Genomic DNA, 16,736 nt, shown 5'->3' with positions numbered 1-16,736 from the left:
CTGGAAGGGAATCTTTTCCTCATCAGTCTTGTGTTAACATTGAAACCATGTTGTAACAAACTGTAATATTCATAAACACAAGATGAAGAAAAATCAAAGTATGAAAACTGAAATTATACTTTTGTTTTTTAATTTTTATTCTGTTATTTTTTTCTGCTTTTTACTTGAAATTAGAAAACATTCAAGACTAATGCTCCTGCTTCTAAGACTCATGCAGAGGTTTAAAAAAGTGTCAAAATGTTGAAAAAATGTTTTGATTTCTCTACTATAATACAGTTTTTTAACAGCATATGGTTCTGTTCAAGTGCTGTAACCACTGTAGGATTGAAATTAGAAGATGAAAATAGAAGTATGTTTTTTGTTTTTGTTTTTGTTTTTCTTTCAGTGACAGTCTAATACAATTTATTAGTCTATTGAAACAAACATGGTGAAGTGGTAAGGTTTTGAGTAAAAACAAAAACAGAAAAAGACTCATGTTTAGCTTTTTTCCATCCAATCACATGGTCTCAGAGAACAGTGTGTGTGTGTGTGTATGTGTGTGTCTGTTCGTGTGACTGAGTGATGCCCTTGGATAATCCAGACTGGCACATCCCAAATGGGTGTCAGAGCTGTGTTTGTTTTACAGCACTGGTCTCTCATGACCAACCATCCAAACTGTCAAGTGCTGCACTCCTTAGACCTTTTTGCTTTGTGAACATTTTACATTAAGATCCTCCACCATAACTACCTGTGTGAAAAGATGTGCATTGCATTACAGACATTACGAAAGAGCTTCAGTTGTAATCAGTTATAGCTGTTTATTATATAGCATAATACTAAATACAGACAACTTACAATGTACTGTAGGTCCGCTGTCTGCCCTGCAGGGGTTGGAAGACTTGTGTAGAACTGGTAAAAGTTATCTTGAACTGCAACGCAGCGTGAAAAGACATCTCTATGCAGACCTATGCAGATATTCAGGGGGGTGGGGTGGGGGCATGCATAAGATATAGTTAATGTAACTCAAGGGTCTTAAATGTCAAAACTCTCAACTTGGATGGGAAACTGGACTTAGAAAGAGTTTTTTGAGGGGTTTTTTTTGTTGTTGTTGTTGTTTGTTAGAACTCTCAGAGTAGCATTTGTCCCCATTTTGAGACAAGTTACTATCAAAATAAAGTGACTCCTGAGTTTTTGCTCCAGGAATCGCACGTGCCAATGCCCTGCTTCAGTTTTTGTTTATTCCTGTTTGGGTGACTCTGTGTCTGTGTGTTTTATGGAAAAGGAATATCAGACCACGTGTACACAAACACCAATGGGCACAAACATCATCAAACAGATATGGAAGGTTCAGTTCAGACCTCTGGAGTGGAGGATCATGAATGGAGATTGGATTTACCCATGTCTTTTCTCTTTCATCCTTACATCACCCAGTCTGCTTGTGGTTCTGACCCACGAACCATCTGGGTCACAGCGCTTCAAACACAGCGTGCTGTTGCTTCCAGTAGGTCTCTTCATTCTCCTTGGCCAATTGATCTGAAATTAAGGACTTGTTACCTTTGCAAAAAAGCCATTTGCTCTGACAGAGGAGCAGCCAGATGATGAAAGTATGGGAAAATGTCAGTGTGTCAGTGCAGTAGATGCTGTGTGTTGTATAGTGTTTATGGTTAGAGTCAGGGGTGGGAAGTAACAAAGTACAAATACTTCATTACTGTACTTAAGTAGAGTTTTCAGGTATCTATACTTTACTTCAGCATTTATTTTCCTGACTGTTTTTTCTTTTTACCCCCTACATTTTAACACAAATGTCGGTACTTTGTACTCCTTACATTTTCAAAACAGGCTCATTACTTTAGTTTTAATGTGTTTTAGGGGTATTATCGATTATTTTTATTTTGCATCATTGCGTGCCTTCCCAACATCAAAACCATTTTCAACCTTAATGGATGGGACAATAACACATAGAAAAGACAATTCCTTGGTGTATCCATTGGTGCATATCACACATGACAGACATAACAAGACAATGTAAAAGGACAAACAAGACGAAACAGGAAAGAAAGGGAGATTCGACCACAGAGAAAAGGTGTCTATTGAATGTGATGTCCATGACAGGGACAACTAGTAGCGACATGAATGAAAGTGAACCAGACAACATTGCTGACAGAGCAGATTGGTTTAATAGTCTTTGAATTATATTAATATGACATGAGATTCAGTAAGCTTTGCACAGAAACAGCCAGTAGAAATGTCCTTCAAAGCTTTACTTTACTTTAGCTTTACTTTTATATTTTGAGTACATTTCAGAGCCTGTACTTTTTCTCTTTTAATTTAGTAAAGAAGTTGAACAAGTACTTCTACGTTTACCAGTCTCTTTTACACAAGTATCTGTACTTCTACCTGAGTAAAGAATGTTTGTACTTTTGCCACCTCCAGTTAGAGTGACTAAACAAATAAATGGGGGGGGGTGTTGTAATGCTCTATAACATTTCTGAAGATGAGCAAATGTACCAAGTGTGGTTGGTGGGAGAGAGAGTGAGAAAGAAGCAAAATGAAAGAGAAAGTAAATTTGTTTCTGTGTGTGTTTTTGTGGTGTATACGTGTGTGAACTGGGGGCGGGGTATAAGTTGATTTCAAGGCTCATACTAAAGCATTTAGGACATAATCCCTTAATTATACAACAAAAAAGCACAAAGAAACAAACCAATCACTGTTTTGGCATTATTATGGTGGAGACTGAAAATATTTTGTTCTGTATGGGTGCACTGTTCAGTAATTAAGCATCACTTCCTATTGCTAATAATATGGGGGTGGGCATATTGTTAATCAGTAGAATTCCAGAATCATGCTGCAATAACAATTATCCCTGTGAAAAAAAATCTGCTTTCATAAAGCTAAAAGTGGAAGGATGACATGTCAGAGTCTGTGACTGATATGTGTGAACATACGTGTAGACAGATTTTGGTGTATTTATGTATGTGTGTGAATAAGTGAGCTGAGGTAACAGCAGTCCTTTTTTTAACCTGTGAAATTTTGCATCTGCTAGCGTGCTGGTGGAGACGCAGGGATTTATGAAGCACAGGTCCAGTCTATACTATTTACTGTTCTGCACACTCTAAGAAATTGCATTAAAAATACAGCCAAATTCTAACAGTGACATACTGTTTTTCCAAAATATCATGAAATACTGTAAAGTCTGATACTTTCTTTGAGCCAAAAACAAGACGGACTGCTAACAGCAGGTTGCCGTAAAATTCAATTGTACAATTACATATTTTCTTTTTTACAGTAGTAGAATAGTGAGCCACATGCAACAATCGACTTTCAATCATCATTCATCCTCCTTTCCTGAAACCAACAAAAAGGTCCGTAACATCATACTGAGAAATTAACATTACATTTCTGAATCTGGTTACCCAATTTGTGAGATATAATTTATGCTAACTAAAATGAGGTTTAACTTGGTGTGTGATTTGCAGCGGGAGCTGAGCAGAGTAGTGGTATGCAGTTCGCAAATAAATCGTTCTTTGTGAACAGCTCCTTTTAGTGAGTCGTTCGTACCAGTTCACCAGCACAACTGAACCATTCTTTTTCTCTAATTCAGCTGCTCCCAGTCAACTGCATGCAATCAGACAGAAACCTTTGATTGTACCCGAAGACTTAATTCATGTTCTGGGTCGCTCTGTCGATTCAGTGGATACGCCATTCCAGTATCCCATAAGGCCTAGCTAGCAGATACTTCTTTGACAGTTTGGAAACAAGGAAGTAAGAAGCTGAAAGACATGCAGGGTGCATTCAAATAGTCTTTTTTGCTTAGGAAGGTTCCTAACTGGGTGAAAAGAAAGGTGCTTCAATACTTCCTTTGCTATCTCCTTTAGCATAAGGTACACTGAACCATCCTTTACAAAAGGAAAAGAGGTCCCACAATTCCTTGCGGAAGCAACATTGAAAGCGACGCACCATTCGGCTGTTCACAAAAACAAATGTTTATGTGAATGTAACAACTGTTGGACAGTGTCAAGCTTATCCTTGACACGACACAGAGATTATCCGGCTGAAGTTTTCTCATTTAATGATTTGCTGAGACTATACAAGTAAAATAAAAAAATAAAAGTAATATGACTAAGTGATGGTGTCGGTCAAAAGGCCTATATGCTCTCCAAAAGATAACAGCTTCTAAACAGTTTCTAACAATTTCTGACTATAAAAGGGCTGCTCGCACAAACCACCTTGTGCTCATGCATTTACTTAAATTCTAAACAGAAAACAGTTAAAATTCACAATACGAACTGAAATAATTTACTAACAATTTTCCAACTATTTCTAATTAAAAGTAAGTCTTAGTACTGAAGTACAAGCATTAGTAATTGCAAAACAAATTAAATTCTATTCTCTAAAAATGGATCAGATCAACATGACCATTTCAATTCTAGGATGTGCTTTTAGTAGTCCATCTTCAGAACATTGCAGTTTTACCACAGCAGACCCACGTCAATAACATCCGCCGTCACAGAATTGCGTAGCGTAGTTTGAGTGCAGTCAGATTCTCTTAGCACCGCAGTTGACTTTTCAGAAGTCCCTATGAATTCTTCTTCCCATCTCTCCTTAGCCTCATGACATTTTCCATCGAGGTCAAGGAAAAGTGGTTAGGAAAGGACGTAAGACGTTATTTTTTGACTGTTCAGATGCACCAGCAGGCTCGCTTTTGTATGATGAAATAGAAATTTTCGTGTAGCTAATAAATGCGACATATTGGTTTATGTTACCTGATTAAAATTTGGTATTAGAAACTTTTTGTCAACAATGAAACAATATGTTTGTTCGAAAGAAAGAAATAAAAAAGAGTTTTAAGGACATGAACGTTAAACTGTCATGTTGAATAAATAGGCCTATAGTCCTATGTGAGTATGTAAATTTTTTATTTAAATATAAAGGGAACATTGGCAAAGAGATAAATAGCTTTACTGAAATTATGCAAAGTTTGAGTAATTATTTTGTTAACATTAGATTTGTACATGGCCTTTTGCATTCAACGTAAAGCTTCAGTGAGTGCCATAAGCTTGAAACGAGTACCGGAAACGTACTGTGCAAAAGAATCAAAATTCGAAAACCCCAAAAACCCAGTTCAGTTTCTGGAACTGTTTGAAACAATCTGTTCACCAAAAGGAATCAAACTGTCCACATAGAGCAGAGTTCTGGGAGTAAGTTGTGGTGCAGTGGGTAGCACTGTCGCCTCACAGCAAGAAGATCCTGCATTTGATTCCTCTGGGAGCTCCAGTTTTGCCCCACAGTCCAAAGACATGTAAGTCAGGTGAACAGGAGATACTAAATTGTCCTTAGGTGTGAATGTGTTTGTCTGTGTGTCTGTCATGCAATGGACCTGTCCAGGATGTTTCCCTACCTTTTGCCCAATGAACGCTGGGATAGGCTCCAGTATCCCACATGACCCTAGTTAGGACAAGATGCTTAGAAAATAAATGAAGTAATGAACTGCGGAAATAAATCACGGTAGTGACACTGTGAAAACAGTGAAATACTGGTGTCCACAGCTGCCAGTATTTCACTCTAAATGTCACATTCTACAGCACAATACCGTAATAACTTTAACAGTAATTAACTATAGAAATAAAATATGGTAGTAATACTGTAGACCATTTTATCACATAATTTATTTCTACAGTAAAAAATAGGTGACCACACCTGCCAGTGTTTTACTGTAAACCTCAAATTCTATTGTGCAGTACTGTAATAACCAAAACAGTACTTCACTGTTGAAATAAATTGCGGTAGTGACACTGAAAACACAGGGCAATACTGGCGACTGGCAGCCATCGGCTGAACCCTTAACCAATCAGTTGTGATAATTTGCTTTCTTGCTTGGCCTATAAGTTTGATGAGTAAGGTCAGTATGTAAAAACTGACCAGAAGAAAAGTAATAAGAGGGAGAATATGCGAGGTCATCACATGGTGATCTTTTCAGCTGTAGCAATCAGCTATAGCAGTTTGTGTAACATTACAGTTAAGAAATATATTTTATTCTTCAAAAAATGTAGCAATGCAAAAATGCAATTAGGGCTTAGTGAGTTTTGTTACTGGCCTCTGTTAGTTGAGCCGAGAGCCATATATATCATATTCTGAAGCTTTCCATAGACGCTCCACTTTATTTTAAAGCATTTTAACTATCAAATAGCACTGTGATTTCAATACATTTCCAGTTCTTTCTTTTTTCCAAAAAAGAGCTTCATCCTTTTAATCCCATTATCACCTCAAAACTTCTGTCATTTATTAAAATGCACATATAAATTCGCTATCATCTCAGAGAAGCCCACATAACTGTTTTTTCTCTATCGTCCCCTTTCCTCTGTACTCTGTTTGTTATGAGAATGGCAGAGAAAGAATTTGTGAGGAGGTGGTTTGATGATTCTGTGAGATGTTTCTGGGGCATGTGGCTGACTCAGCAGGCCAGAGTTGGCTTTTGTGTGTAGAAACGTGTGGCATGATTTATTGTAAATGGTTAAAATGCAGAGCGGACCATGGGAAGGCAGCCAGAGACCTAGCCGTCCCTACAACCATATCAGCACTAGACTAAAAGCCCTCACCCTCGTCCTGGAGCCCTTCAGCTGAAACTGATGGAACAGACAGCAGAGGCCTGTTCAGTCCCACAGTGTTTTTTGGGGTGATTAGTGAAGAGCTTTGGAAATTGAAAAGGACTGAACAGACAAGAATCAAGCCCACTTGAGTTTAAATATAGCAGCACCAGTATTCTCTTGAGGTTTTTACAGCAAGTCCTTCAAAGTGATTGTTATATCTACTCCACTCAATATTGCTGTAATAACACACCAAAAGCATGTTGTTCATATTATAGTGCAGAGACTACTGAACAGAAGTAGTCTCTGCACTAAAACTTGTTATTGTTTTTAAAGGGAGGGTTGCTGTGGATTATGGCTTTGTTGGGTCCTGAGTTGAGAATTGTCTGTGTTGCATAACCAACCGCCTGCTAATGTTAGCTCATATAGTCTTTTTTTGTGGATAAATTTGTTGTTTGTTTGTATTGACTTTCCGTTTGCCAGTGGTCTTTCAGCAGCTGTGAAGCACAATACTCCATGTACAATTAACATTGAGCTAGTACAGTCACCTGCCAACCTGTGCCCTAAGACCTGTATGCCACGTGCTTTCCGTGGTCTAAAGGTTAGAGAACCAGGCTTGTGACCGGAGGGCACTTAACCCTAATGCTCCCCAGGCGCAAGGAATGCTGCCCACTGCTCCTGCGTCTGTTGTGTGTGTTCACTACTGGTGTGTTGGATGGGTTAAATGCTGAGGACAGATTCACTGCTCACTGTTCACAGTGTGTGTTTGCGATTACGGAGATTTACAATTTTACAATTTAACTGCACTGTGTGCTGGAGGGAACACTAAAGGCTTCTCTATAGAGGTCATTCTGTAGGACAACCTGATGGAAAGGTGAGAAAACAATGTTCACAAAAAGCATCTTTTTTACAAAATCTGAAACAGTATACAGCTCCTGAATACTGTTGGTTTCTCACCCTCAGATTTCAGTAGCACAGTGGTCCAGAGTCATCCCCATAGTATTCTCCAGTTCAGCCAGAGTAACTTAAAACACTATAGACTCTCGTCTGCCAAGCCGAGATAAAGCCTTTGTACTGGCTGTCTAGTCCTCTGCAGACATGAGTGTCACGTAACTCCAAACGCTCTGGGTTTTCATGCATGCTCCTGCTGCATCTTCCATCGCTGTGGACATCCCAGTGAGACTCCTTACTTGCAGTGTTTATTTCTATTTTTTTTTCTAGTGGTTCTCCGTGTGTTGGGATGGTGGTGTTTGCACAAAGAATATTTTGCCAACAAACTGAAATGTGCAAAGCTGTGAGTGAGCCCAAAGGTGTTTCTCAGACCTGTGTACACTTGAGACAAAGCTCAGTTGTACGGGAGGGAAGTCAGTCTCCAGGCAGAGTTGTATCTTTAAATTTATATTCAACTCCTCTCAGGCTGATCATCATACAGATACTGTCTCAAAAGCACTGCTATAATCCAGGTAGGCTAGCATGCACCTCGCTTTGAATAAACAGGCAGCGTTCAGTGTGGTGTGGTCTCGCCCTTTCTCTGCTGTTTCTCTCCATCATCTTCCTTAATCTGTTGCTATCTGCTCTCCTCTTCTCTGGGTGCTGTTGCTCACCTCCTCTCATCTGCCAACACCTCACAGGAGGACAATTCACTCTGTCATCTCAGGTTCAAAGAGGCCATGAGATAAAGTGGTGGACACATGTGATCAGAGTCTTAAACATAGAGCTGACAGTGAACATTTTTAGGAGGGAACATTTAAGGATGTGTGGTGTTCAAAATCACCGCGAAATCCTTGGCAATCCGTGGTTTGCTGAGTATCTAGCTATAGTAGGCTGTTACAGCTAGGTTAGTTAAGACTGAAATTCGGCTCAATATCAAGCAACAGTATGTGAGTAGTCTTAAGGTAGATTGCTGTAATTTACTCACAGTTAACCTCTGTCCTTAAGACAGCCAGCCTAATTAGGGTTAGCTAGATTCTCCTCCTTATCTGTCAGCTGTCACTCAAAAAGGTTGCCAGGAGTCTGTCACTGGACCCTCTGTCAGTTTTCTAGTAGCTCTTTGTGTTATTTATGTGTGACTGTAAGAATCTCTCCCATAAATGCTCTGTGCTCAGTCTTTGTCACTTTCCTCTTCACATTAGCTGCCAAAGGAGAGCAGGGGCTGTCCTGAGTGACTTAGTCATGAGGCAAGGCAAGCAGTGCAAGCAAGTCTCCAGTCAGTAATGTGCAGCTGCAAGCCTTTTTTGTTCTGTGATCAGAACACTGGAGGCTGGATTCAAAACATTTTGTTTAAGCCCAAAATCCCACTCCATGGGCGCTGAGTGTAGCCTGTGGACACAGTGGGACTGTAAACACCCTGATGTCACATTGTGTGTGAAATGGATACTGACATACCACTGTGATGTAAGAATTTTCTCCTAATTTTTAATGTTTGAAACAGAATAACGTATTTGAGAAAGAAAAAGTAGAATATGCATGTTTACATTAAACATTTAAGATGCTTGTTCTTTGTATTCGTAAGATACTCTTAAGATCAGTTGTTTCTGTTGGCAGAAGAGACCACACTGAATGTTAGCATAAACTCATAGTACCCGTTTGCTGCTTCCCTACAGAGAGAACAGGAGATGTGCAGGTTTCCATTGCCCAGGGTCATAGTCTGCCCATGGAGTGATAGATGAGGATGTCCTGCGATGATTCATTTTGTTCCAAAGAGCCGAAAACAGTGCTGCTTGCATAAAGCTAGCCCTTCCAGTGATCATGATGCTAAAAGTTGTGATGTTTTAGGCTGCGCCTCCATCCCTTAATATGGTTGACACTTGGAGGTCTTCATTTTTTCAGCTGAAACCCATCCACTTCTCAACTCAATATTAGACACTGATTTGTGTTAGTTGTATTTGAATCCTAATACATCACAAAAAAAAGAAAGAAAAAGTAGAGAGCTATAGCACTTAGTATGAGAAGATTCTCCAAACATGGCCTTTTATGGCTGCTCATGGTAAACAGGTAACCCACACATTAACCACCACTGACTGATGATAGTGCAGCAAGTTAGCTAACTGGTCAGTGGTAAAAACAAATCAAAAGAGTGGGCTGTTCTTGCTGTTTCCTGCCCCTTATAAAAGAATAACTTAAAAACTTAAGGTTAGAAACATTTATGAAATGGCAGTTGTCTGTGTACCTAACTAACTGAAGTGGAAGAGTGACAAGTAAGGACTCTTTCGTTGTCTAATGAGATATAATTAGATAGCTTGGTGTTCTGCAGACCTATGGTAGATATTGTAGGGTTCCAGTGTGTGTGTGTGTGTGTGTGTGTGTGTGTGTGTGTCTAGGTCAATTTTGGTTCTGAGACTGGGTTGTTTGCATAAAACATCAAAATTTTGTGTGAGTGCTCTACCCAATACACACTAAGCCTCCATCAAATCAACACTGATGAGAGATCACTGCTTATGGATATAGGCTACTTTTACACTGCACCTAAATGTGAGTCAGTTCTGATTTTTTCCTCCTCAGATGCTAAGAATTTGGATGTTCATAGTGCAAAAAAGCTCATAGAATCGCATCTTTCCACCTCCAATTTGGACCACTTCAGTGTATGGTAGAAAGTCTGATTCTAGACCATGCAACTTGTATGCAATCTGAGTGAGAAAGTGAAATTCTGAACCATTGGACATCTGATGTGGTCCAAGTGATTTTTTTTAACTCCAAGTGAAAGAGCAAGGCCACAGATGTAGTGTTTAGTATTCAGTCTGAAGTCTGAAGGCTTTTCCATTAAGTCTCATTACCAGTTAAAAGCACAAGGCCATTTATTAATTATTTATTTTGTGCTGGCATCAACATCAAGTAGATTTACAAGGTTAACAAAGGCCTTCTTTTGTAACTGTAAGAAATGAGATTTAAGGTAAGACGTAAGATTGAATCCAGCCCTCAGTCTCTCTCTCTCTCTCTCTCTCTCTCACTCTTTCTCCCTCTCTCCCCCTCTCTGTCTGTCTCTTTGTCTGTTCCAGGGTCTGTGACCAGTGGCTCGGGCCTGGGCACAGGTGCCATCGTGGGCATCCTGATTGTGGTCTTCATCCTGCTGCTGGTGGGGGTGGATGTGACTTGTTACTTCCTGAATAAATGTGGGGTCCTGATGTGCATTGCTGTGAACTTCTGTGGCAAATCTGGCCCTGCAGCCAAGACCAAGGACATGGAGGAAGGCAAAGCGGCCTTCACGTGAGCCCATGCCTCCGTTCCCATCTCTCTTTTCTCTTCTCTCTTCTCTCTGCTCCTCTCTACTGCTCTGTCTTTACCTCCATTCATCACAATTATTATTATCACTCCCAACTTTTTAATCTATGACATAGTCCATAAAGGCACCTGTAGTGGTGTGAAAATGAATTATATGAATTTGGGCTGACTGCTTCTATGCTTGTGTAAGCATTGAGTAACAGCGGCACACTCTGGTTGTGAATTAATGAGTCCAGAACAAAGCTACAGGCCCCCATGTAGCTTCTGAACAAATAAAGACGATGCTATGAACAGTTGTTCTCAGATTTGCTACTTGTACTTAACTCTTGTATTTCCTATACAGATTATGGAGATCAGATTTACTTTCACAGCAAAATTTGAGTTCTTAGCCATTCTGTCAGTAAAACAGTCCACACACAGGCTGAATGTATGATACTGCAAACAGTACATCTGTGAAAAACAAAGGCATGTAGGTGTGTGCTGTTAACATGTATTGCCCTGTGTTAATATAGAGTACAGCTCTCTGTTAATATACAGTACAGCTGTGCGTTAATATACACTGTGTGGTTTGACTACAGGAAGGATGAGTCTAAGGAGCCCATAGTGGAGGTCAGGACGGAGGAGGAACGTACACCCAATCATGAAGGGAATGGAGCCGCTGAGCCTAATGAGACAACCCCACTCACTGACCCAGAGTGAGTCTCACACACACACACACACTTGCACACACACTGACCAACACATGCATACATACATACTGACCAACACACACACACACACACACACACACACATTCTGACCAACACACACACACACACACACACTGATCAACACACATCCAAACACAGACTGACCAACAAAGAGACTGACCAACACACACACTAACCAGCTGTAAAATTTTTAGGATTTTATGACAAGCTCTGATGCAACTCAGAATGCAGTGACGGTTACTGTGTTGAGTTAGTGTGATTTGTAGTCTCATACACATAAGCTTTGTTATGTGCTGCTAGTCATGTAGGAGGATGGAACAGAGCCAACCTGCTCCTAGGGCACTGGCTATGCATGCCTTAGTGAGATTTAGACATTTGTTTGTTGCACTATTTTCTTTGTTCTAGACACTGTACACTCCTTCATGATGTGGATATTGGCTAACATAGTATCTTTTTTGTACTTTTTAAATGTGCATGGTGCTGTCACTGTGTGTGTGTGTATGTGTGTGTGTCTTGGCTTACCCCTCCGCCTGCTGTTCTCTTTTACTGTGACAATATGCCTATCTCTCTTCCTCTTGCCCTTGGTTTCTCTCTCGCTCTGTCTCTGTCTCTCTCTCTCTCTCTTTTTCTTCCTCCTTACAACAGGCATGCAGCTGATACTGCCTCCACAGTAGTGGACTTGCTCCCCTCTGTAACCATTAACTCCGACCCTGCCCCTGACTCCTTTGCCACTGCCCAGAGTAGCCCTGCTACTGAAAACTCCCCTCTCACCTCCAGCACCGCCCCTCCTGTCCAACCCACATCCCCCAAAACTGCTGCCACTGCGTCTACATCTGCCCTCCACCCAGCATCCACCCAGGAGCCTGTCCCCCCCCTGGTGGATCTGAGTGATGCCCCTGGTACTGTGCCCACAGAAACCCCTAGTGTCACACAAACCCTCTCATCCCACCCCAAGCCTGCAGGGGACAATGTAAAACAGAGTCCCCCAGCCCGGCCAGTCCAAAGCACTCTGGCTCCCAGCAGCCAAACAGCCAGGCCCCCCCAGAGTAAGGACTCAGATGTAGAAGGAGGAGCTTCCCAGAGCCCAGACGCTGGGCTTGGCAGGGATGTGTTTGACGAGCTAAGCAAGCCTTCTGACTCCCTGGCAGACTCCAGCACACCCACCCAGGACGAGTATGACCACCTACACATCTAGCCTCATCTGTCTGTGCCCCTGTCTCCAGTCATCTCCACCCCTCTCTGTTTTCCTTTTGTCCCTCTTTCCTCACCCCTTCACTCACTCACTCACTCACTTACTCCCTCACTCCCTTACCACCTTGGCTCCACCTGACGCAGTGTAAATAAAAACTGCAGGATCCTGCTTGACTCCTCTACTCTTATAGATATGCAGGATTTACTGCATTAGCAGAGGTGACCGTCAGCTTTGGCTGAGCTCCAGTGCAGTCATTATAAAGGTGTGAAATTGGCTGGGTTTGGTTTTTGTTTTGCTTTGATTTCAGGAGAAGCTAATTGATTTCATCACTACCGATGGCAGAAGCTCAGCTTCAACAGAACACTTCGGTCGTCTCCATGAAAACTCTTTTTCTCTCCGTTTAGTTCACTGCATACCCAAAATAATTAAAAAAGAGAAGTAATTAGCAAAAATTGATCTGTTAAATGTTTTAAGTTTTTGTTTTGTGGGGGTGGGCTTGTCTGGTTGGGACCGGTGTGGATGAGATGCTTAATTGTGACTTCTATTTCCTCTGGCTGTGCACCCTGCCTCCCTCCAGCTGTCATATGAGCACAGAGAGTGTGCTACAGAGTTAGCAGCGATAGTGTGTCCAGACTGCCCCTGCTAACTGTGCTCTCTGAGCTAATTCATCCCACAACATGGCAACAGAAGTGTGACTGTCAGGAAATTTTACACAACACGCCAAAACCTTCATCCTTCCAGCAGTCGCAAACATACACCTTTCATCAAGGGACCAGGGGAATGTTCTGCTTTTTCTCTACTCTGCAGGATGAGTAGTGTACAGAGTCACCGCTCTTTATCCTCACCTCTGAGACATGAGACAGCTAGCGGGATCACTCATCACTGTGTTAAATGCTGTCAGATGGGTCGGTTTCCCATGAGAACAAGTCTTACAAGACTTTGTTCTTGTATAAAACGATGGCAGTGGTGGGGCACAAAGCATTTTATGGAAAATGTGTAGAGTTGCTACACTTTCAGAAAACCCTGCTTTCTTTGACTGTAAAGCATGGTCTTAGATGCCCAAAAACAACACAGAAGTTGTTCAGAAAGAAGAGAGAAGCATTAGCATTCAGCATAGCGCGACTGGGTGAGAAGAGTTTCATTCTCACCCTGGCCACAGCGGGCTCATGCAGAGATGGTCCGTTTAACATGTAAGCCTTGTTCAACATCTGAACGACAAAGACGTGTTGCCAGTTTGAGGACAGCTAAAGGACGAGATAACGCCCATTGGGAGGAGGAGTGTGGAGGGGATGGGGAGTGGAACCCCCTTCCAGCTGTCACATGAACACAGAGGAGTGATACAGAGTTATTAGTGATACTGTAGGCAGAGGACTGCCCACGTCTTTCAGCTAGACTTGTATGACCTGGATATCAGCTGTTTAAGACCAAACAATGAATTAATTCACAAATAAGGTTGACAGAGACTGCTTTGGAGCAGAACCCGTGTGTCTGTGACTGGTTTACTGGCTCTGTATTAGTGGTGGTGTATGGGTTTCCGGGACATCTGTCACAAATGACTCTGGAAACTTAGGGAAAGTTCCTCGGATCAGGGTCTCTGGATAAAGACAGAAGAATAGATCAGCTGGTCAGATGTTTGACTGGCCATCCCTGTCCGCACATTCATTTCATCATTCATTTTCTTTACTTGCCTGCCATTGAGGCATGATTTTGCCCAGTCATGCAGAGTCATTCCATCAGGTTACAGAGTTTGTCTGGCCCCCTCTGAGAAATCCTTACTTTTCCGAGCCTGCACTCCACTCTGTTAACCCAAGCCCAGGACTTTCACCAAGCCCAAGACAATTTTGTGACTTCCCCAGAACTCTTGCACTAACCAGCCATTAGCTAAAAGCGATTTTATTTTTCCTTTGGATTGTGATGGGCCTTCTTGTTTGAGTTTGTTGTGTTTGGAATGCATCTCCTCACCCTGCCTTTGGAGAGATGTAGTATACATATCTTAAGGTTTTATAATGCCTTATGACAGCATTAACTGTCTGTCTCATTGTATTTGTGAAGTGCTGTGTCAGACTGCCATACCATCATACCAACTCCACCCCCTGACTTCCTGTCTGTTCATTTCTGAAGAAGACTGGCAAACATATGTGATTTCAGGTTTAAACAGTAAATCTGCTTACATTGTCTAGGCCTCTGTCAGTGTGAAGTGCATTTGAATATACAGGAATAAATAAGCTGAAAAAGAAAAAAAGAGAGAGAAAACTAGTCTTCAGTAGATCTGTGAACACATGAGTCAGACTAACTATGAGTGTTGAGTAACATTTCTAATTTAAACATTATTTCTCTCTCTCTCTCTCTCTCTATTTCTCTTTCTCTCGCTCTCTCGCTCTCTGCCCCAGTGGAAAGGTTGTTGTAGATGAGAAGAGTAATGCAGATGGGGCAGACGCAAAGAAGACTCCATCGGAGGTGAAGATGGTCCCTAACGAAGCCGCCCAAACAAACGGGAATGAGAGCAAAGCATGATAGGAGCCCGAGCCGGGCCGGAACAAGCTGGAGTCCTACACAACGTCACACCCTACCACGCTAAAAAAAAAAAAAAAAAAAAAATAGATAAAATGCATACAAAGGGTTCTTTCTTAAGTGTTTTCTATGAGGTTTTTGTTTGTTTGTTTGTTGGTTTGTTTGTTTGTTTGTTTGTTTTAAGAGCAAAAGGAGGAGTCTGTAGATGTCTAGAGCACCTGAGAACAAATGCCTTTCTTTTTTTCTCTCGCATTAGCAGTTATCTCTGTCAACATTGTTTGTGCAGTCACACACAAAGAGAGTCTTTAACACCACTAGTGCATTCTCCTTGTTCATCAATCCAAGCCAGGTCAATGATGTCAGTCTATTAAGAGGAGCTCAGCTGAATTAGATACATATGGAGAAGGGTAGTCTCACGGTTAAGTCAGGCCTTTATGAATTGAATAGACAAAGAAACAGACAAGACATCAGCAATGCTACTTTCATTCTCACCCATTTATTACATACAGTACTGCCAGTATTATTTCCAATGCAAATGTATTTTTGAGTATGTTTATAATATTTTCTTGTGTTCAAATAATGTACAAAAGTAACTTCCTTTTATTTTGGGTTCAATTTTGGTCTATGTTTGTGTGTGTGTGTGTGTGTGTGTGTGTTTGTGTGTGTGTGTGTGTGTGTGTGTGCGCGTACAGGGTTACTGATAAAAAATTAGAATGCTTTGCATATTTTTCCTTCTGTCAGTTTGTGTAGCTGCTTTTTTTGACTGTTTGCTGTGTGTAGCTGGTTCCTGAGAGTGTTTTATGTTTATTATTCCCTTCATGAACAATGGGCTTACTTTTTTTTCCATTGATATAGAAAATCAAAGGAAGACACGGCAGAAAGACAAATAACATTTGACAGAGAAGGGTTTAGCCGTTTACGCAAATGACCACTTCAACCAGCTCTTTAACAGAACACAGTCATATTCCTCTCTTCCTCCATCGCCCCTGTGTTACAATGTATGCGTGTGTGTGTGTGTCTTGTCTTCATGTCATATTCCTCACATGTTATTGATTTATCAGAGAAGGGTTGGAAAGACATAGGTTTTCTTCAGAATGCTGAATCATAGAGATCTTGCCTCTGAACCTGTAGAATCTGGATCTAACAGGCAACTGGATCTAAATGGTTTCAGGTCTCCAAAAAGAAAATGAGCACGGTCATTAGTTGGAGCCTTTGCTGGCTCACTGAAGAATTATCAGCTCAGAGGAAACAGACAACTCTGAGAAGTGAAGAATGACTGCTTCACCATCCTGAAACCCTGAAAATTGGTTAACAGTGCCTCCAGTGGACACTTGAGGGAACAGTGTCCTGTGTTATTAAAAAACAAAACACAAAGATTGTTTAATTTTTTTCCTCCAAGTTTTTAATAAGTTTTTTTATGCATAAATAAACAAATGTCTTGCTTACTTAAGCCATAAACTTTTGGAACGTGAAAATCTTCAATCTGAACCTCTTTTTATACAGCATTCCTCATCCTACAGGCTTGTGCACTGTGAAGGTGTG

At 41.1% G+C, this 16,736-nt stretch overlaps 1 protein-coding gene across 1 annotated transcript in view; it reads left to right on the top strand.

Moving 5' to 3' along the window:
* ncam1a (neural cell adhesion molecule 1a) overlaps positions 1 to 15,197 on the top strand; it is a 112,324-nt gene extending 97,127 nt beyond the window's left edge. Inside the window, exons 20-23 of the mRNA XM_030783001.1 lie at positions 10,559 to 10,766; positions 11,360 to 11,476; positions 12,137 to 12,664; positions 15,074 to 15,197. Of these exons, the coding sequence (XP_030638861.1) occupies positions 10,559 to 10,766; positions 11,360 to 11,476; positions 12,137 to 12,664; positions 15,074 to 15,197 (977 nt within the window). The remainder of the gene's footprint in view (positions 1 to 10,558; positions 10,767 to 11,359; positions 11,477 to 12,136; positions 12,665 to 15,073) is intronic.
* The last annotated feature ends 1,539 nt before the right edge of the window (positions 15,198 to 16,736 follow it).

The sequence above is a fragment of the Chanos chanos genome, chromosome 8 (assembly GCF_902362185.1).
Source record: "Chanos chanos chromosome 8, fChaCha1.1, whole genome shotgun sequence".
NCBI classification, from domain to species: Eukaryota; Metazoa; Chordata; class Actinopteri; order Gonorynchiformes; family Chanidae; genus Chanos; species Chanos chanos.
Note: the sequence above shows the minus strand (reverse complement) of the source record. Positions and strands in the feature narration are given on the sequence as shown.